This window comes from Pinus tabuliformis, chromosome X (genome assembly GCF_031772625.1).
Source record: "Pinus tabuliformis cultivar Carrire ecotype Pingquan chromosome X, CPIR1, whole genome shotgun sequence".
Classification (NCBI taxonomy): domain Eukaryota; kingdom Viridiplantae; phylum Streptophyta; class Pinopsida; order Pinales; family Pinaceae; genus Pinus; species Pinus tabuliformis.
In genome coordinates, this window is record NC_142308.1 from 689,446,899 (window position 1) to 689,469,008 (window position 22,110).

The 22,110-nt window shown below is 41.5% G+C and overlaps 1 protein-coding gene across 1 annotated transcript in view; it reads right to left on the minus strand.

Moving 5' to 3' along the window:
- LOC149141847 (uncharacterized) overlaps nt 1-22,110 on the minus strand; it is a 292,486-nt gene that overhangs the window by 232,764 nt on the left and 37,612 nt on the right. The window contains exons 5-7 of the mRNA XM_089448516.1: nt 22,059-22,090; nt 3,418-3,550; nt 3,082-3,179 (exon numbers count right to left, since the gene is read on the minus strand). Coding sequence (XP_089304642.1) covers nt 3,082-3,179; nt 3,418-3,550; nt 22,059-22,090 — 263 coding nt within the window. The remainder of the gene's footprint in view (nt 1-3,081; nt 3,180-3,417; nt 3,551-22,058; nt 22,091-22,110) is intronic.

Genomic DNA, 22,110 nt, shown 5'->3' on the forward strand with positions numbered 1-22,110 from the left:
CCTCTCATCTGGCCAATGAGTTGGGAAATGAGCATAGGGACCATAACACTACCGATGGATGCAACGTGTACTATCGTACTCCCTATACTAGGATGTTTGATATTGATCCAGGATCAATTGAGACTGACATCGAGTCAATGGAGAGTGGCAAGGTCTTGTGACTCACTCTCGATCATTTCTTCCTTATTTCTTCATGGTTCAGCAAAGCAGGGGATGATAGATGGTACAGATTGACAGATGATTTGGCAGGAGGATTTCTCCCTAGTTAAGAGGAAGTGTTAAAATTGGCAACTAGGGCCAAACTCCAACTTGGACCGCTCATATGATGGAGATGATATTTTTATTGGATTCCTCTTTCTAATCTGACAAGCAAAAATGCAATTATGAATTTTTTTATCCTTTGGACAAATTGTCAAGGTCAGCTCTAGTCAAATGTAGGCTCATGAAGCCCAATAGATGTGTCTCTTCACCCTCAACATTATGTATAAATAGGAGAGACATTTTCCTCATTTGGACATCATCACTCAACACATCTTTCTCTCTCCTCTCCTCATTGGTTCGTACAGCAAAGTAGCATCTCTTCTTCTTCTCACGTTGACTTGGGTTGATCGAAAATTTCAGGCTAAAATTATAGGACTGTTTTTGGGCTATTTGCAGGGGTGTTGACCGAGGGTCAACTCACCTTTGACTGCGTTTTCAGTGAAATATTCTGATCTCTTGAGCCCACATCTCCTGGAATGAAAATTGAAGAAATTGGAGCAAATTGACCATAGGACCTTTGACTGCAACGTTGACCAAGTTTGACCAAGAATTTCAAGACTATTTTGGGTTGATTCTCACTGTCTTTGGAGGCCGAGTTGACTGGGTTTGACCAAGCTCAATTGGAGGAGATTTTCTACTAGTTTGACCAAGCTCAATTGGAGGAGATTTTCTACTGGTTTGACTAGCGTTGACTTTCTCGCTACGACATCCTGTTGATTGTTGTTTGGGTGGACTGTTTTGACAGTGATTGGGCAAGTAAATTTTGTATGATGTTTTCTCTCTCTCTACTGAACTTTTGAAGAATAATAAGAAGATTTCATCAAAGGGTTGCTCCCTGGCATCTGCCAAATATAGTGTCCTCTTGTCTTGGCTTGTCATTTTCTTATTGTTTATTTTCTATCTGCGTTTACTATCAATGTTAATGTGATTGCTAATTTGGAAATTGATATTAGGCTAATAAAATAAATTGAAGTAAATTGCTCTTAAGCATAGAACATACCATTGTTATCTAAAATTAACACTTTTTCACTTAGATGCGAGTTTAGGAGGTAACTGCGCACAACCTATAGCTACCCTTAAACTCCAAAGCACTTTCATTGTGTTGGTGAGAGAAGAAAGCCCGTGAAAATATAGATTAAGATGTATTTTCAAGCAGTAATAGGCTTAAAGAGAATCGGGTAAACTTTGGAAATGATGCAAACTAGTGTTGCAAATATCTTTGATTTCACCTAATATTTCCGAATTTTCCAAGTTCTTCAGTTTCAACTTTATGCTTGTTGATATTTTCTTATATTTTTGTTAAATTTTTAATACCAGCCAAATTTATTTTCTCACGAAAATTTAATTTGTCCCCAGTTTATTATTTATTTACCTATATAATAACTGAATCACCAAAAAATAAAAGCATTGGTATCTTTAAATTCTAGAATTAAAAATATGTAGCGAAAATAAACCAGAGAGATCAATCACACATTGCAAAATTAATTAACCCACAAACAATTCTTCGTCATTTCATTATCTAGAAAATCTAGGTTTTTCGACCCACAGAGATACAAGGAAAAATACAATCTGGAACCTGCAACTCAGCTCCCTCAAAATGAATTCAGCCCAAGTAAATCGACCTCAAGGAAATCTACCTCCAAATGAAATCGCTCTGAAGAAATCAGCCTCCAACAATCAAATTTGTGCCTTCCAGCAACTCCATCTACACCCTGACACTAATGCACACTGGAAAAACCCCCGCACTCCAGCGACTCGGCCTCCTCCAAACAAACTCGATCTCCTTCTAGAAACTCGGCCCTGCAATCTCCTCCAACTTAGTCCTCCTGTATTCGCTCAAACCTACTCGCACTTCTCCTCCTCTGCGAACTGGTCACTAAGCCACTTGCACTACATAGAGAATTGCTCTCTCATAATGACTTGCTCACACACTTGTGCTCTTCGTTGTGTCTTCACCTCCATCGCTAGCCTCCATTTATAATCTTCATTGAGTCCAAATCTCTAACCCCAATCTCCCCTCTAGAAACATCTTGAATCTTCCTTCTAGAAACATCTTGAAGATTCAACAATTGAGATTATCTCCAAGTCAAATAATTAAATTATTTATCCTTAGAAAACAACCCAATAGTCCATAATAATTAATAGACATTAATTATTGTACTTTTCCTAAGTTAAACTTAAGAAAGAAGACATAATCACTAGAAGAGGCAAATAATGTCTTCCACATGCTAAGACACCAAGCAATTGTAGAAGACCTTCCAATGCCACTCACATCAACAATTTTCCCCAATATTTCCAATAAGTTTCTTTATAGACCCTTTGCAATATATTCCCCGAAATGATATATGCAACATTGATGAATCTAAGTAATAGATGACTATTTAGCTTGCATCCTAATATGTTGTATCAAACTAAACTTTAACCTTCACGACATTAGCACCATGTTAATATGATACATTTTGTATGGTTTCCCAATATATTCAGGATACATGATTCAATTTTGTATTCAATCAACGAATACCAATGTAGGTACTATGTGTTCATAACACTATCAGATTGTGCACTCTAACTTGTTATGCAGCTTTTGCCTTTGTCTTCACCTTTAAAGTGATTAGAAAAAGATCCCTAGAAAATACCTCCATGATTCATTCATTCCAGATTACTTTTTATTTCATTTCTCCCGTTTAATTACCAGTATACCCTAACAAGAGAAAATCATAATAGATGTAGGAAAAGTTGACTAGAGAAGGTCCTGATACAATGTCCATATAACATCAAAAAGCAGACAAAATAGAGCATTGATTGCCTTTCAAAACAGACCAGAATGTCATGATTATGCATCTCCTCTATGCAGTACTTGAGTTCTTCTTGAGTGCCATAAGCAGACTTCAGATTATAATAGTCAAGAGGCATGTAACCTGCAGAGATTCAGAAATATTAAAATTTACGGTTATCAAAACTAGAATCACTCTCTGGTAAACCATAAAAATTTTATGCTGGATCATGAAAGTCATAATCATGTGAACCTTAAAGTAATAAAAAAATTGTAGATAAATTTACGAAAGTTTAATATTGATTACTATTAAAATGGCAGATGTAAATGGAGTGGCAATGTAATCTAGTTAAGCTCAATCAAGACAAACTAATTAAACTTACCCTGAGGGGCAACTGATTCTGTTGGTGGTGGGAGCCATATTGCTGTTACCCCACACTGAGATAAATCTGCAGCTTTAGGAGCCAACTCCAGGTACCATCTCCTTCTCCAGCTTTCCCAATTGAAACCTTGAAACTTTTCATTTGATACGATCAAACATGAAAAGAATGTCAATCCCAGATTGGCCTACCAACGTAAATATGCAAAATATTTACAATACAACTAACATCTATTCCTACTTTTACAGCAGTAAATCAGAGGATTGCAAATAATTGTTTCTTTAAATTGAACTTGGACTTTTTGGGCATCTTTGAATGACTGGAAAAGGTCTTATGGAAAGCCATTTATGTATTGCCAAAGAAAGGAACTCTGTGACAAGATAAAGCTAGCATGATCAGTAGCAGATTGCCTACATAAGAAATGGAAAACCCATGATCATGAACAACAGTGGATGAAGAGGTACTAAAGTGTCTGGCAGTTGCATTTTTCTTTGAAAACTGAAGTTCTTGGATGGCTGGTTCTCCATGATATTAAGGCAGTCACGGATTGACTTCATCATAATGGGTTTACAGATGGATACCGTGAAGTTTACGACAAACCCGAAATAGTTGAGCACATCATATGGGGTTGCAAAGTTGCCAGGGTGTTTTACGATCAAGTTACTGCAGAATTCAATCTTCTTTTTGTTGCTCCAATACTTTGGAAAGAGGTTGTGTTTGGAGACAAATGGATAAAACAGCAGGCTGGGAAGAATATGGGGGATGTGATCAGATTAACCAGCACTGCTGTCAAACAAATTTAAACAACGGAAGTATGCCTTTTGACATGGCAGAAGTTTCTACCTTTAGATCATTTTTGGCTATTCAGATCTTCAACAAAATGCCCCTTTTTGGGAAAGATATAAATCCTATAATAGAAAGCAATGAGTGTCTTTCGTAACTTGGTATCATTTAGATTCTAAACCAAGCAAGGCTTAAAACTATTAAGTCACCATACTACCTGTTAAGGCTCGAAACTATATAGTTCCAAATATCAACCCTAAAAGAATTACTGCTTGAAAACAATGATGCTGAAATCAGCATCACGATCAAATCCACAGGAATCCAGAAAATGAAAAGATAGTAAAATGGAAAAATATCAATAAAAAACAGCAAACATCAGCAAAATTTTAAAAATTACAAAAGTTATTCATTTTTTTAGCATCTAAAGCATCCACAGCATCAAATAAATGCATTGCCACATAGATATGAAAAGAAAACAGATGATGATATCCTCGATCGATTCGATCAAATTTGGAGAAATCTTTTTCATTACTACAGTGGATCCTTTGATCGAGATGGTTTATATCGTATAAAGTATATACTTTCATTATCATGTGCTAAAACTTTAGCCTGTAAATACGTGTAGTTCGGAAGGAATTAGGTCCAGAACTCTTTAAAAAATCGTTTTCAAAAGAACGAGAATTTGATTCTCTGCCTTTTTCATCAAAAGCGGCGGCCCGTTCGCAGAGAGAACGAATTTGGCATTCAGATATTCCCCAGATAAATCCCCTAGAATATATAAGATGTAAAAGATGTCTATTGTTTCATCACACATCAATAGTGAATGATGTCCTGAATGTTTCTCCCTTTAGATCATTTTTGGCTATTCAGATCTTTCACGAAAATGCCCCTTTTTCAGAAATATATAGATCCTATAATAAAAAGGAATGAATGTCTTTCGTAACTTGGCATCATTTAGATTCTAAGAATCTAAACCAAGCAATTAAAACTATTAAGCCACCATACTACCTGTTAAGGCTCAAAACTGTGTAGTTTGGAATATCAACCATAAAAAAATTAATGCTTGAAACCAAAGTTGCTGAAATTGGCATCGGGATAAAATCGACGAGAGTCCGGAAAATGAAAAGATCGTAAAATGAGGAAAATATTGATAAACATCAGCAAAATTTTAAAAATACAAAAATATTCATTTTTTTAGCATCTAAAGCATCCACACAATCAAATAAATGAATTGTCACATAAATATGAAAAGAAAACTAATATATAAGATGTATAAGATGTCTAGTGTTACATCACACATCAATAGTGAATCATGTCCCAAATCTTGAGTCTTGACTCGGAGTCAAAATATCAACAGAAAATATAATAAATGTATCTCATTTATTCAATGTGCAGTGGCTGAATTCCTATTTGCCAATGGAATGTCATTTAATGCCACTCGTTCCCCTCTGTACAAAGAGATGATGAAGAAAGTCATTGTTGTTGGTCCATCATTTCAACCTCCTAGTTACAATAAATTGAGGACAACATTGTTAGATAGAGAGGCCACAAAGATGCAGGGGGTGATGGAAGGCCTTAAAAAATCATGGGTTGAATATGGGTGTTCAATTGTCATGGATGGTTGGACAAATATTGAACAAAGACCTTTGTTTAACATCATTGTCACCTCTCCAACTTGACCATATTTCTTAAGGGCAATTGATTGTACTAGAAAGATAAACAATGCAGCGTTTCAGTATGAGGTATTAAAGGATGCAATTGAAAAGATTGGTCCTACAAACGTAGTTTAAGTTATCACAGATGTTGCATGTAACGGCCCACCTACTATTACAAACAAAATACGAATATTAGCATACAAACAAGACATCTATACGATAGCTATGTATGCATGGACCCGCATGTATCGCACTATATATACGTTGGTTGATACAGGGAAATGTCTAAATCAAGATAATGAATTGATTATTGAAATAAATCCCTACCTCACCAGAATATCATGAATATATCAAATTAGATAGGTAATACTATACCACCTTATATATATATATGATAAATCCTTAACTAAAAGAAAATGTTAATTTTAATTTGCAAATTATATTTAAAATTAAAATTAATTAAATTATAATATAAATTAATTAAAATTATAAACTAAATAAATTAATTTATTAAAATAATATAAACTTTAATCAAATCAAATCCTACGTATTCAAATAAAATCCATAAAAATCAAATGAGATTTGATTTTATAAAGTTCCATGTAACAAAAACAAAGACACGGAGATGGGAGGAAGGCGGTGGGCAGAGAAATAAAAGGAGGAAGGGAATCTTGAGGAAGGGGGGGCTGAGAAGAGGAAATTTTTGAGAGTCTTACTTACTGAGAGGAGGAGTTTCAATTGTTCTTAAGTTTTTGGGCACAGGGGACCAAATTGCATCAATTGAGACGCATTCTAGAACTGAGTAACTAGGTTGTACCTAGTTTGGCTGGGAGGTTTGGTCTTTTGGTAATGGGAGAAGGAGCAAATCAGAAGCATCTTCAACCACATAAACCCAGGTAGGTACTCAACATCAAACTGATAAATTCTGATATTATAGATGCTGGTTAAATTCTTATAACAGGTTTCATATTATGTTTAAGGTAAATATTTGAGTAAGTTATTTCGAGCCCTACATTGCACCAGTTTGTAGGTCTACAGGGTTGATGATTCAAAGCAAATACAAGCATCTATTTTGGACTCCTTGTTGTGTGCATGCTTAAATAATGCACTCAAAGGCATTGGTAAAAATTTATTGGATCACTCACATTATTTTGGATGCAAGAGAGGTGCAAATGGTCATTTGCAACCATCATGCCTCACCATGCCTCGCTAGCTATTTATAGAATTTATGCAAAAAAACAGTTATTGAAACCAACAAATACAAGGTATGCCACCTACTACATCCTTCTTGACCATATGCTAGAGGTGCAACATGCCCTAAAGGCCACTAGTATAAGTTCCAAGTGGTCTGCAAGGGAGGAATCCAAAACAACTAAGGGAAAGAAGGTAAGGCAGTTGGTGTTGAATGATGATTGGTGGGTTGATGTGAAATACATTGTCTCTTTCACCGCTCCAATAGTGAAGCTAATCAGGTATGCAGATTCAAATTCCCCTTGCCTTGGGGAAAGTCGATTGATAACATGATTGGAAAAATCAAATCCATCATTCATCAAAGGGAGCCCTCTTTGGGGTTATGTAATGAGCTCCAAAAGTTGATAAAAAAAAAGGAACAGGTTAAACACACCTATTTGTATGGTCGCTCATGCACTTAATCCAGAGTGGTATGTGGAGAGGGAAAGCAGAATTTCACCAATAGATGACCCTGAATTGAAACAAGGCTTTATTGATGCCATAGAAAAGATGTATACAATAGAGCAAGCAACCATATTTTGAGAACAGTTTCTTGATTTTGCTTTGCTCAGTAGCCCCACTTTCTCTAAAGCTACAAAGGAAGATTTCTTGGGTATGGCACAAAGAAGTCCCAGTGGATGGTGGAGGATGTATGGGGACAATGCACCAAAAATACGCACTCTTGCTTTGCATTTACTATCTCAGGTTGCTAGTTCTTCAACTGCAGACTGTAATATTCGTAATTGGAAAATAACAGTAAATATAAAGCTATGAACTAGGAACACCGGGTAAAATATAAAATCAAGCATCCAAATTAGTAAATGAGTAGAATATATGAGCCATTTTATTAGTATGGGGAAATTTGAGTACAAAATGAGAGAACAATGGAACTTGGCCTTGCTAAGCAACTATGCAAAACCCAGGTGAAATCTCGCTGATCCAACTGCTAAAATGGCTCCAAACTGATAATATGTACTGCATAGAAATTCTCCTACAGACTGCCAAATGGAATTGGACGTTCTACTCAAAATAATGCCCGAAATGCTCTGAAATTGCAGTTGTGAGCTCCTCTCCTCAAACCCGAAAATACCTAGAAAAGGTTTGGCCTATCTCCAAGCCAAAATCGAACCCACAAAGTGGTGCAAATTCTCCAGCTAACTAGCAATTTGCCCTGCTATAAGAATTGAGTATTTCAGGCTTGAATATCGCCCGGACAATTTTGTTAAATTAGCCCCGTACTCCTCTCACCAAACCCACTAAAACCCAAAAAGGGTTTGGGCTGAATCCACCAACCACCGGTGACCCACAACAAGTGCAAATCACCCAATTTGGCCCGAAAACGCCCCAAAGTACTGATACTACTAAATCAGGCCCAAATCCACCACTGGAAATCTATCCCAACTCTGGCTAAATTCTTCATTGTGGAATACGTCCAATCTTTGGCCCTTTTCTCTCCTCAACCTCTATTCCTCCGGCCTTTGCGCAAGCCTGTCTGGAGACCCCTGCGCGCTTCCAGAAATGCAGAATTTTGACCCCAAGAATTCCCTCAAACTCAACCCTGCTAATCACCACAAAAATCTCCAGCTAAAATAAGGGAAAATGCCAGCAAATCCTTCGGTGTTCTACTCCTCCGTCACTAATCTCCCCACAAGCAATTTGAGCCATCTCTATGCCCTAGAAGGAACACGTACCAGCTAAAGTAACCTGCAATTATGCCCAATGGAAACTCTGAGTTGAGCTCCCCAAATTGCCTCACTAGGGAGACACTCGAAGTTCTCCGAAATGATGGTGGAATTCCCATTTGGAAATTCCTTATGTTGAACAGCACAATTGTCTTGGCTAAGCAACTCAAAAGAACTAATGTTAAATTGTCAAATGATCGAAGATACCAAATGGAGGCCTCCAAGCTCTATTAATAATTGTTGGCCCTCTCTCCCTTGGTGGTCCCCACCTTCCACTAATTCGCACCCCTTCCTTTCTCTCTCTCTTCTCACTAATGCAAATTGCCACGGGTCAAATTTTCTCTCCTTGTGGTCCCCACTCTCCACTAAAGCTATGATTTCCCTTTTTCCTCCTAAGTACCAATGCCGGAATTGCCCCCTCTTCCAAAAATCGTCTCTAATGTAGAAAATCAAAATTGGGGATATTACACTCCTCCCTGCTGTTAGTGTCAGTCTTTCCAGCCTTCCTCCAGTGATCAAATATCTTCTTACAAAGTGGTCTCAGAGTTTCCAAGTCAAATTTTGTCATTTCAAAGAGTTTTCAAGCAAAATTTGGTCACTAGGCATTAGGTCTAGGGTTTGCTCTCACTGTTTTCAAAGTTGCCCAAATGCCAATCTATGTCACTATTCAGCTGAGTCTATCATCATTCATAGGGTTTTCATTTTCATCTCAGCGTCTAATGAGTCATTTTACACCTTGTCCATGCTTCAGTTGCGCCCAGGCAAGGTCATTTCCCTCTCCTAGGGTTTTGAAGCCAATTTCTCTTGGATGGTCAAATCATTAGCAAAACTTGTATCCAGATGTTCATACACCTTCCCCTATCCTTCATGTACCTTATCAAATGCTTCCCATCACTGAGATCCCCCAAAATCCTCATTTTTGCACAAACCCTAGTTTCTAGCTACAACTTGGCAATTTTCTAGGTTTGGCCTGTGTTTTGCCCTTTTGGACCCCTTCCCCTCACTCAATCTCTGAGATTCCACTTTCCCCTGCTTCCTAACATCCCTCCCTACTCCCAAAAATTTCCTCAAGAATTTAGAAGCCTCTTATCCCCTTCATTTCGCTTTATTTCGACAAAATCCCTTGTTTCACACATCGGGACAAGTCGCACTCAAATGATGTTCCAGAGCAATAAAAGATGAATTTTGGAAAACTGAGAGAGGTTTTTGTCCATAACATGCCAAAGAAGAAAAACCTCCTTCACTTTTTGCACAGGTGTCATGGTTTTAGAGAAATGTCAAAATTGCAATCGCCAGATCCAAGGAGGTTGGCCAAGGCACTAAAACGACAGAAAAGGCCCGATCCACTCCAAATTTTGGCCAAAGCCTCTTTGACTGAGCATGGTACTTTATTGGGGACTCCCAGCCCAAATTTCAAGAAATTTGGAGAAAATTTTGTCAATTGTGAATTTTTTGTGCCAAACACAGGTTTTCTCCACCAATGGGTCGCGCGCCGCGCGCGACCCTTTCGTTTGGCAACTCCATTTTGGAAAAACTCAGCATTTCTGGATTTGTCATGGAAAGTTACACTTGCTCAGCCATTACCAAGAAATTTCACCAAGTTTTGGGCCTCCAGAAAGTCAAAAAACAAGCAAAAAATGACTTTCTGCCACATTTTTGACACACAGGAAGCAGTCTTGGGAGATTGCAATTTTGGAGGGGCAAATGGCAACCAAATTCAGAAATTTCACTTGGGTTGGAAAGTATACATCCAGACCTTTCCAACAACCCCACTTTTGCCTCATTTGGACACCTGGAAGTGCCTCAAAAGTGCCTCCAAAGGCGCGCGACCCATCCAGGAATTGCGCACGACCCATCAGGCAGTTTGCACAGGAATTCAACCTACAGCTCAGCAAAACGCAGTTTTGACTGGATTTGACTTTTTGGAGTTGATTTTCATCCTCCTTGTTGTAAATGATGTAATTTTATGATGTTTAGACACTTATTTATCTCTTCTAGAAGATTCATTCATAAGATAGGTAAAATTTAATGAATGAATTGGTTTCCTAGCTTATAGAGGCAAGTTGTTTTGACTGCCTAGATTTTAGTGCTCAGTTTAGAATTGGTTGAAACAACTCCTAGGATGATGAGCTCGACCCCTAGAGGCAAGGGAAGGTGTTAGCTTGCCTATATTATGTATTTTCTTAGTCATTTTCAGGGGTTGGAAAGGTTGGACTCTTGAGGGAGAAGCTCTTATTGTATTACTCACTGTATCTCTGCAATTTTTGGCAAAGGAAGACCAGGGTTTTGGAGTCCTTTTTGGGATTCTTGTGGTCACATGTATTGATGGTGTGTTTCTCTTTGTACTTGTAAGTGTGTTATGTGAATCATTTCCTTACTTTTCCTTCTGCAAATTAGGCAAATGAAGTGTTAAAGTAGAATTCATGGCTGTCATGCTCTGCTTTTAAGTTTGCTTAATATCAATGTTTTCAACTGTTTAAGGGGAATTCAAGGTTATTGCTTGCTCTCCTTAACTCCTCACCGGTCATTCTCATCCATCCACCTCTATCAAAGGCATCAATACTGTCTCCTACCTCGCCCCAAAGAACCCCCTGCAGAAACTGTGTCCAATCCCCGCACCCGAAATTGCCATTCCCCAATTTTCCACCAAAAACCTAAAAATCCCAAATCAAACCTCTTGATCAGTTTACTAGCCTAAAATCAGTGTTTCCCTATTGGTTATCTCGCCCATTGAAGATCTTTACCGAGATAAACCGGAGAGAGCCCTCTCCTGCCCCGTAGGGCTAGCTACGAGGCTAAGTGGTTTGATGTTGCCTTGGAGTTTACCTTTTTCAGCCTCAGGTGAAATTCCAAGCGCTAACATCTGCCAAAAATTGTTTGTCCTCAAGCAATTCCTACACAAGCGCCCCCTCCGATTGTTGACCACCACTATCACCATTAGTAATACTAGGGTTCTAAATGTGCCACTGAGTCACCCCCCATCTCTACACTGTCTGGTAATGAAGGAAACCCTAGCTACCCAAACCCCAAGCCATCTCGATCACTGTGAAGCACCCCTTGCTCCGCTCACTATCCAACAAGGTATAGGCACCAGAAACGCTTTGCATACTATCAATAAGTAAAGCATGATGATAATGTATGACTTTGTCTGACTCCCCATGAAGTTTCCCCATTGAGTAGTCCACCTCCTGCACTCCAAGAGTAAGCTCTTGAAAATACAATCCAATCCCCGTGGGGATGAAATCTCTCCCGCATGGGCTTCCCTTGATATCCTCCTACTGACCAACCTACCATGTTGATGAAGTCCCCCATGCCATCAACGAGTCACAAAATCCCAATGGAAGATTTGAATGATCTCCCCCTGTGGTAGTCAGCTCATCCCTCAAGGTCTTTAAGCTATCCAGTACTGTGATGCCCCAGTTCCATGCTAGTCTCAAAAGGGTCCCACCATGTTACCATTGCGCCACTCTGGCTCTGATAGGCTGCCCATCGTGGGCACACTGTATCCTCCTCCCCTGAAACCTAGTGGTGAAATATTGACAAAGATCAAGCTCATCATGCCCAAGTATCTTTATGATGTCAATATCTACCCATCCATCGCTAATCTCGATCCTAAGCAGCAATTGTAAAACCCTGCTTCGCCATATAATGGAGGCCTCAACGATTCCCCATAAGTCAACCCCAAAGTGAGCTAGATCACCCTCTGCCATGACCCTGCTCATCACGAAATGGAGTGATCTGTTAGCCAACTGAATCCCCGAATCCCATAACCGGTTCCGCTACGACATAGTCTTGATGACTGTTGGAACCCTCTTGTTCCACATCTCTGCTCCTTGCATGTAATCAATATTTAGACTTTGCATATCATGAATCAACCTAGCGTACTCAAAAATGCCCTATGCCTGCCATACCACATCGTGAAATTTGCAATCATGCCTCTTGAAATTACACCTTGATACTGCCTGGAGCCTAAACATCCGTCTGCAAGAGAGGTCATCCACACGCTGTATATGTTCCCATGACACCTCTGAGTGCCTCGCCCAAAACACATCATGTATCCCCTTAAGTGTGAACTCAAGGGTGGAACATATGCTATCGCTGCAGTAATCCACGCACTCCCCGAACTTGTACCTGTCATCTCGTGCCCTGACCTAATGCCACCGCTAAGAAGTCTCTTCCCTAGTGCGCTGAGTCCCATCCAAATATCTTAGGTGAGCTCCCCGCACCCTGTTGCTCGTTCCTAGAGTGTTAAAGGGCAACAACCAAATCAACTGTGCCTGCAGGCAATTTAGAAGAGGGACAGGTGTGTGAGTCCCTGTGGATACCCTCAAATGTCGCTCATCTACATCCCCATCGATCCTGAGTAAACTACACCCAAAGGTATGCCTAGTGTCCCAGTCCACCAGTCTCCTAGGAGGCAACGCTCCAAGAGTTCGCTATGTTGCACCATATGCCACTCATACCACAAAAGTATCTCTGTACTCCTCGGCATGCCATTGTACATTGTGACCTGTCCCTATACACCACTGGGGCTTGCCCTGCCTACTGTTGTATCTATTGATTGGGGTAGCATCGGATGTGCTCTAGCCATGAAAATTGGTGGAGAGGCTAAGGAACATGGGATCTCCAAGACCAAGAAATGGTTTGGGGAAATTCTGCCCGGTGAAGGAGATATTAAAATAATTAATATTTTTAATGGGTTCCTAAGTCTAAACTTAGGAAAATAAAAATATTAATGGGTATTAATATAAAACTAGTTGAGAAGGTTCTAAATGACATGGATCAAGCCAAATCTAATCTTAGCCATTGATTAGAGATGTAATCTCGGTCGCTGAAAACTCAACAAAAAAAGTATAAGAGGAGGCTTGAAGGTCAGTTGTAGAGACACTAGATTGATTAGTTAGTTCGATTTTCTAGAGCGAGGTTTGCTAAGAGAAATCGAACCAATGATCAGAGTTACAGCGAGGGGCAGTGAGTACATAGCAGAGAGGCAGAGATAGTGTCGGAAGACCAACGCAGAGGCAAAGAGGCAGATGCAGAGCCAATAAGAGCCACGCAGAGGCCAGCAGTGACTGCGCAGAGGGCCTACGTGAGTGACGCAGAGCCTCGGAGGACTGACACAAAGGGTTTCAGGCTGACGCAAGAGCCTCAGAGGGCTGATGCAGAGGGTTTCAGGCTGACGCAAAGGCCAGGAGGGTTGACGTTGAGCCTCAGAGAGGTGTTGGAGAGAATTTCGTGGAGCAGACTTTCAAAATATCTGCTTCCGAAGAGAGGTATTACTGCCAAATAGATTTCTCTGTCGGGTGAGCCAGTTTGGCACCCAGTTGTACTCAAGAAAATCCGCTTAATAATAAAACCCTCAGAACCGCTGCACCGATTTTCCCAGGTTGGGTTTTTTCGGGGACGATTGTCCAAAAATAACAGTGTCCCTTGTGTGTTTATCTATTTCTTTCAGTTGTTGATATGTAGATTGTTGAGACTGCATTGTGTTTATTTCAGTATTTATATGGTTAAATAACTTGTTCAGTACTTAAACAAGTAGGAGAAATAAACCAGATAGTGCAAGAAAATTTCTAACAAGTTAGACTTAGAAATTTCAACATGGTATTAGAGCGTTGCAGATCACAAGAGAGTTGAAGGCACCAGCTGAATAAGAGAATTTGCAACAGAAACAGTTGTCCCGAGTGATAGAAGTTGTTCCTAAGCAGAAAGCAGCAGAGAAGGGGTGACGCAGAGGGCCTGCGTCATCAGTTTGAGCCAGAGAAGAGGCCAGCGCAGAAGCAATGAGAGGCTCACGAAGAGCCACGTCATCCTGCTCAGCCAAGTAGGAGTGACGCAATTGGCTAGTGGAGCGATTCAGCCACTGCCAGGATTGCGCAGAGCCTAGAGGCTCAGTTCTTCAGTTGTTGGGGCATAGGAAGTTGTGGGCAGATTGAGGAGTGTGACGCTGGTGGGGTGCTATTGTTGTTCAGGCAAAACAGTACCTAACGGGACAGAACCAAGGTAGAAGGGAGTCGCTACCTAGGCGGATTTCTAGCCAAGAAATCCAGATCAGTGTTGGCAAAGGGAATCGGAGAGGTGCAATTCGACTATTGGCAGAAGAATTTCCAAGAGGGAAGTATAGACTCAGAGGAAGTCAAAGAGAGAACTTCCAGGAGGGAAGTAGAGACTCAGAAGAGTCGAAAAGAAGAGCAGAGATGGCCATGAACGGACTGAGGGATCAAGACAGGCTGGATGGTGCATCCAACTTTGTCATCTGGAAGGCCAGGATCCTGTTTGTTCTAGATAGACATCGCGTCAAGGCCTTCACCTTGAGAATCGTGTCTATCCCAGTCGACCCAGCTGATAACGAAAAGTATGAGGGTGCAATGGCCAAGGCAAAGTGCATAATCCTTGATGGGGTCAAGGAACATGTGACTCAGCATATTGCCGAGAAGAATACGGCAAAAGAGATGTGGGACACCTTGATGACATTGTATCAGGGCACTTCCGTGCAAAGGAAGATGCTACTGGAGAATCAGTTGCGGTCATATCAAATGCAGAAGGGGTAGCAAATAGATCACTTCCTCAGCAGGTTGCAGGAGATCTAGGACCAACTTCCATAGGGGCCACGTCGGATCAAGAATTAATGGTAAGGACCGCCCTAAACGCAATCTCCGAGGAGTGGGAGACATTCGTCCAAAGCATTTGGGCAGAGAGAATCTTCCAGATTGGGAAGAACTATGGGTAGCTCTTCACCAAGAAGAGATCAAACGACTGACCAAGGCGGGAAGTAGTGGCAAAGGAGCCCGGGTCAAGCAAGAGGAGGAAGAGGATGTGGCTCTGGCATCTGCGGGGCAGCAAGGGAAGAGGGACCTCTCCAAGATAAAGTGCTTCAACTGTGGGGAGCTGGGCCATTATGCAACCCAGTGTCCCGGGAAGAAGAATAAGGGAGAGGTGTATGACTCCAAGGCAGCGCCAGCTAAGGCAGAGGAGGAGGTAGAGGATGATGATGATTGTGCCATGAGTTTTCATGTACCTCTAGAGAAGAGGTGGGGTGACATCGAGCTGTAGTCAGGAGGACTACAGGAGATGAGAGGCAAGGTCCTTGAGGTACCCAAACTCTTGGATCATATCCAACTACGAGAGCCCCGAAGTGACAGTAGCAAGATGACGGATGTCGCTAGAAGCAGATGCGGATGGAGCGGCAGAAAGTGCTAGAGTGCAGTAGTCCCTAGCAATGGAGATAGGGTTGCAGCAGTGCGAGAGGCACAGAGGAGGTTGCAGCAGTGCAGGAAGGCACAGAGGTGTTTGTAGCGGTGCGAGAGGCACAGAATTTGTTGCAGCAGCATAGAGGCAGCAGAGGGAGCACATGATAGCAGCAGAGAGAGCTTCAACATCAGGAGGGTTTCTTGCCTAACAAGGATGTTAGTAGTTGGGTAGATCAATTACCATCGTCTCAATAACTGAGTTGCAGTGCAGCAGTAGCAGTGGTAGTGCTATAAGCAGCACAATGCAACATGATGAGAGAGAGCTACAGTGCAGATGCAGTGTTGGGAGGAAGGACCAGCAGCAGCACGGATGCAGAGGGAGATGTCTTACAGTAGAAGTGGCAGTGGTAGAGCCATGGGCAGCAGTACAGGACGCAACAGTGCAGAGGATGTTGGGCAGCAAGGCCAAACATTAGCACAGGTACCGGTGCCGGATGATCAAGGTGATGCTTAGTGGAGGAGTATTACAGTTTACTAGAGGACATTCCTCGCTAAGAGGGAGTGTTGATTTGAGGTAGCATCGGATGTGCTCTAGCCATGAAAATTGGTGGAGAGGCTAAAGCACGCGAGATCTCCAAAACCTAGAAATGGTTTGGGGAAATTATGCCCGGTGAAGGAGATATTAAAATAATTAATATTTTTAATGGGTTCCTAAGTCTAAACTTAGGAAAATAAAAATATTAATGGGTATTAATATAAAACTAGCTGAGAAGGTTCTAAATGACATGGATCAAGCCAAATCCAATCTTAGTCATTGATTAGAGATGTAATCTCGGCCGTTGAAGGCTCAACAGAAAAAGTACAAGAGAAGGCTTGAGGGTCAGTTGGAGAGACACCAGATTGATCAGTGAGTTTGATTTTCTAGAGCGGGGTGTGCTAAGAGACATCAAACCAGTGATCAGAGTTGCAGCGAAGGGCAGTGAGTACATAACAGAGAGGGAGAGATAGTGCCAGAATACCAGCGCAGATGCAGAGAGGCAGACACAGAGGCCAGCAGGGAGTGGCGCAGAGGGCCTGCGTGAGTGACGTAGAGGGCCTGTGTGAGTGACGCAGAGCCTCAAAGGGTTGACGTAGAGGGTTTCAGGCTGACGCAGAGGGTTTCAAGCTGACGAAGAGGCCAGGAGGGTTGACGCTGAGCCTCAAAGAGGTGCTGGAGAGAGTTTCGTGGAGCAGACTTTCAGAATATCTGCTTCCGAAGAGAGGTATTACTGCCAGATAGATTTCTCTGTCGGGTGAGCCAATTTGGCACCTAGCTGTACTCAATAAAATCTGCTTAATAATAAAACACTCAAAACTGTTGCACCAGTTTTCCCAAGTTGGGTTTTTTCGGGGACGATTGTCCAAAAATAATGGTGTCCCTTGTGTGTTTGTCTATTTCTTTCAACAGTTGATCTGTAGATGGTTGAGACTACATTGTGTTTATTTCAGTATTTATATGGTTAAATAACTCATTCAGTAATTAAACAAGTAGGAGAAATAAACCAGATAGTGTAAAAAAACTTCTAATGGGTTAGACTTAGAAATTTCAACAGTATCACTCTGTATCGTCGGGTGTCCCATATGCACCAATGCATCTGTCACTCCACTAACAAACCCAATGTGATGTGAGTCGCTACCCCTACTCCATGGTGTAAATCCATGCACTACAGCACCCCACCATACACCTTCATGCTCACCTGCAAACCACTGCTCAATGTTGTATGCTCCTACACTCCACTGCAAGCCATGATCTAAAGCTGAGACAGTACGCGTTAAATCGCACCCTATCGATATCACCACCTCCATTGTCGCATAACCATACTCTCTATGGGCCTCACCTCCAAATCCTCTTGAGAGACACGAGAGATGAATCCCCCTATGTACCAGTGGCGATGCCACTACTGTGCTACTCCTTCGTGACCATTGTGCCCCACATAACTGGGGAGAACCCTCAGCCCCAGACAAGGTACTGTCTGGTGGCCTGCCAATGCCACCTCCTCCGACAATCTCCTACCAAAGTGTGTGGATCATCCCATGACCCCGTGCACAACCAGCATACCCAGATGACCCATGGAGTCCCCTCACAAACTGACTAGCCCCTGCTGCTGACTAAAACTCCCCTAGAAAATGTGTGCGCTCAACCATTAGGTCAATTATGCCATCGATGTCATAGTAAATCTGCATATCTGGTAAATGGTAGGTAGTCCCACCTGGATCCCAATGCCCGTCTGAGCTTCTGGTATCCCTAATGTTTGGAAGCTCCTACTGAGCTTCACCCCGGTCTACTACCATCTCCATAATCCTAGCCCACTCCACCGAGTACCAACTCAAAATCTCTCACCATCCAACCCCAAGAGAGGGATCGAATGCACGAACTCCTATACACAGAACAAGCACTCCATTCTGCGAATGTTGCACCCTATGCAGCTCATGTCGCCTCATCTCACCATCCTGGTCAACACATAAATTATGTCGAGGTGACTCTGCCTCTCCCTCTCTAATGTGCAGAGGCAACCTACTAGTGCTACAAGCCCCATCTATGTATGTCTGAAGAGGGTTGCTCTGATGCTCTAATGTGCACTCTAGCTAGACCATTAGGGAATCCAATCGTTCCCCAACGTGAGTCATTTTGGCCGTTGACTCGGCACAAACCGCTCTCATGCCCTCCAGCTCCTCGTTCTGCTGCAAAATAGCCTCTCGCACTATCGTGACCTTCCTTTTCAATGCTAGAAGGTCGGCATGGAATTGATGAAGCTGTTGTGGGCGGCCATAATCTAATACCATTGTATCTCCTGACAACTCATCGATTTGTTGTGCGTTACTATCATCTAAAACTCGAACACGGCCCCGTACACCTCATCAATGGGTACCTCAACAACGGATGGCACCTCCTCAACGGTGGACACCTTTGTGTCTCCTAGCACCTCGTCAATGGATGGCTCTATGGATGTATGCTCTACTCTCTCCCCCAAGGTGTTAGTCGGAGCTATCGAAGGAATCTCCAACAAGTGTTACTCCTGCATCATGCTGGGTGTATCTATGTACCCCTCACAACCCTGCGTGGCCTCGGCCTCATGCTCAACTTCCTCCTCAGGCTCTTGATATCTAAAGTCAGGTCTCCACCAGCAAAAACGCCTCCTGATCTCACCCTCTAACTGTCCCTGTCCTACCTGCTCCTTTTGAAATTTGGTGCCTTGATTCTGTCGATTTTCCCTACATGGTGTAAATTGTTGCACCCCAATGGCCTACGCACCTCTACTGTCTTTGTTTTAAGGACGAGGATGGATTCGGTCTGTCACTTCCCTCAATTGGGCCAACCTCTCACCGTTCCAGCAAATTCCACCCCAAAATTCCTACATACTGAATCTTCCTTGAGTCATCATTATGGTCTATGGTTTCACCCATCATTATGCATACATGCCCAACACCTTCATGATCTAGTTGACTACCATACAACTGGCCAAGATCATGGCTCTGATACCATTGTAATATTTCAAATTAGAAAATAACAATAAATATAGAGTTGTGAACTAGGAACAACAGGCAAAATATAAAATCAAGCACCCAAATTAGAACACCAGTAAATATAAGTAGAATATATGAGCCATTTTATTAGTATGGGGAAATCTGAGTACAAAATATGAGAACAATGGAACCTGTGCTTGCCAAGCAAGCTATGCAAACCCCAAACCCAACTGTTGAAATGGCTCCAAACTGATAAAACGCACTGCCTAGAAATTCTCCTACAGACTACCAAATGGAATTGGATGTTCTGCTCAAAATAATGCCTAGAATGCTCTGAAATTGCAATCATGAGCTCCTCCCCTCAAACCCAAAAATACCTAGAAAAGGTTTGGCCTATCTCGAACCCACAAGTGGTACAAATTCCCCAGTGAACTAGTAATTCGCCCTGCTATAAGAATGAGGATTTCAGGCCTGAATATTGCCTGGACAATTCTGTAAAATTAGCCCCGAACTCATCTCACCAAACCCACAAAAATCCAGAAAAGGTTTGGGTTGAATCCACCAACCCCCAATGACCCCCAACAAGTGCCAATCACCCAATTTGGCCAGAAAATGCCCCACATAACTGATACTGTTGAATTAGGCCCAAATACACCACTGGAAATCTATCCCAACTCTAGCTAAATTCTTCGTTGAGGAATACCTCCAATCTTCGGCCCTTATCTCTCCTCAACCTTTATTCCTCTAGCCTCTGTGCAAGCCTGCCTAGAGACCCTTGTGCACTTCCAAAAATGTAGAATTTTGACCCCAAGAATTCCCTCAAACTCAGCCCTGCTAATCACCACAAAAATCTCCAGCTAAAATAAGGGAAAATACCATCAAATCCTCCGGTGTTCTACTCCTCTGTAACTGATCTCCCCACAAGCAATTCAAGGCACATCTACGCCCTAGAAGGAACATGTACCAGCTGAAGTAACCTGCAATTATGCCCAATGGAAACTCTGAGTTGAGCTCCCCAAATGCCTCACCAGGGAGACACTCGAAGTTCTCTGAAATGAGGGTGGAATTCCTGCTCAGAAATTCCTTGTGCTGAACAACACGATTGTCTTGGCTAAGCGTCTCAAAAGATTTAATGTTAAATTGCCAAATGGAGGCCTCCAAGCTCTATTTATAGTTGTTGGCCCTCTCTCCCTTGGTGGTCCCTACCTTCCGCTAATTCGCACCCGTTCCTTTCTCTCTCTCCTCACTAGTGCGAATTGCCACTTGGGTCGAATTTTCTCTCCTTGTGGTCCCGACTCTCCACTAAAGTTGCAATTTCTATTTTTCCTCCTAAAAGTCCCAATGTCAAAATTGCCTCCTGTTCCAAAAATCGTCTCTAATTCAGAAAATCAAAATTGGGGATATTACAAAGGAATTGGGCTACATTAAAAGAACGGAGAAACTAGTTTATGTGCACAGCAGTCTTTGCCTTCTTACAAGGAAGACATCAGAGTATTTACCAGGACCTGCAACACAATGGGATGTAGATCCTGAGGATGCTTCACAGGTTGATGATGATGATCATAGGCCATCTATCCATACAGGATTGGTTAATGATGGGAGAGAAGATAGTGAGGCTCAAGCATTTTCAGATAGACTTGATGCAGAGGATATGAATTTCTGAGTAGCTTCAGCCTTCATGCTACTATGGATATTGACTCATACTTCCCTTTTTGTTGTCTTGAGACATTTTGATTTTTCCATTTGGCACCTACACTAGTGACTATGTATTATTTTGCCAATTTGGTCCTTGGACTATAGCCTATCATTTATAAATTTATAATCCATGGTTTTCAGACTCTTAATTTGGTATTTATAATTAAATTTTAATGACTTGTTCATGTTTACAGTTTTATTAAATTTTACTTTCATGCTTTGGCTGCTATTTAAATTTTGATACGATTCATCATGCATCATAGAATGATTATGTAGACAGTAGTAGATTGTAGGTTGTAGCAGACTAATAGTACTTTTTAAGTTCTTGACAATGGGCAATGATGACGAGATTTGTTTTTGTGATGCACAATGACGATTAGAATCTAGATAGTTTTAGTATTAGTATTTTATTTTGTAATTTGAATTTCAAAATTAGTAATAGTTCTAATTTTTATATTTTAATTTAACATTTTGATTCATGTTTATGCTGAATTACTATATTTTATTTTAATTTTAATTTTTAATAATTATAAAAATTAGTTGCTGCACTTGCCGTTCCCAACCCGCCATCCCCTGAAAATTTGGGGGTGCACTCTAGCCGTCCCGGAAACTCATCCCCCCGTACCCACAGCCAGTGCAAAATAGTCTCACATCCAGCTGCCCAATGGCAACTGATCACAAAAAAGTCCCAACTAAATTCAAGACACATTCCTGAATCTAGAATTTGCAGGAGGCAGGTAGGGGTAATGACAAATTTAATTCACACAGACATTTTTGTCTGTTTCATTTTCCCTTAAGCTACTAAGTGCATTACAGATTAGTAATAAACCAATAGAAGAACAAAGACATCATTACATGCAAAACAAATGGAAAATATAAATAAATTCATAGGCCACATAGCATACCACTATCTCTCGACCTGTTCCAGTACCAGGTTCTGCAAAGACAACCAACAAA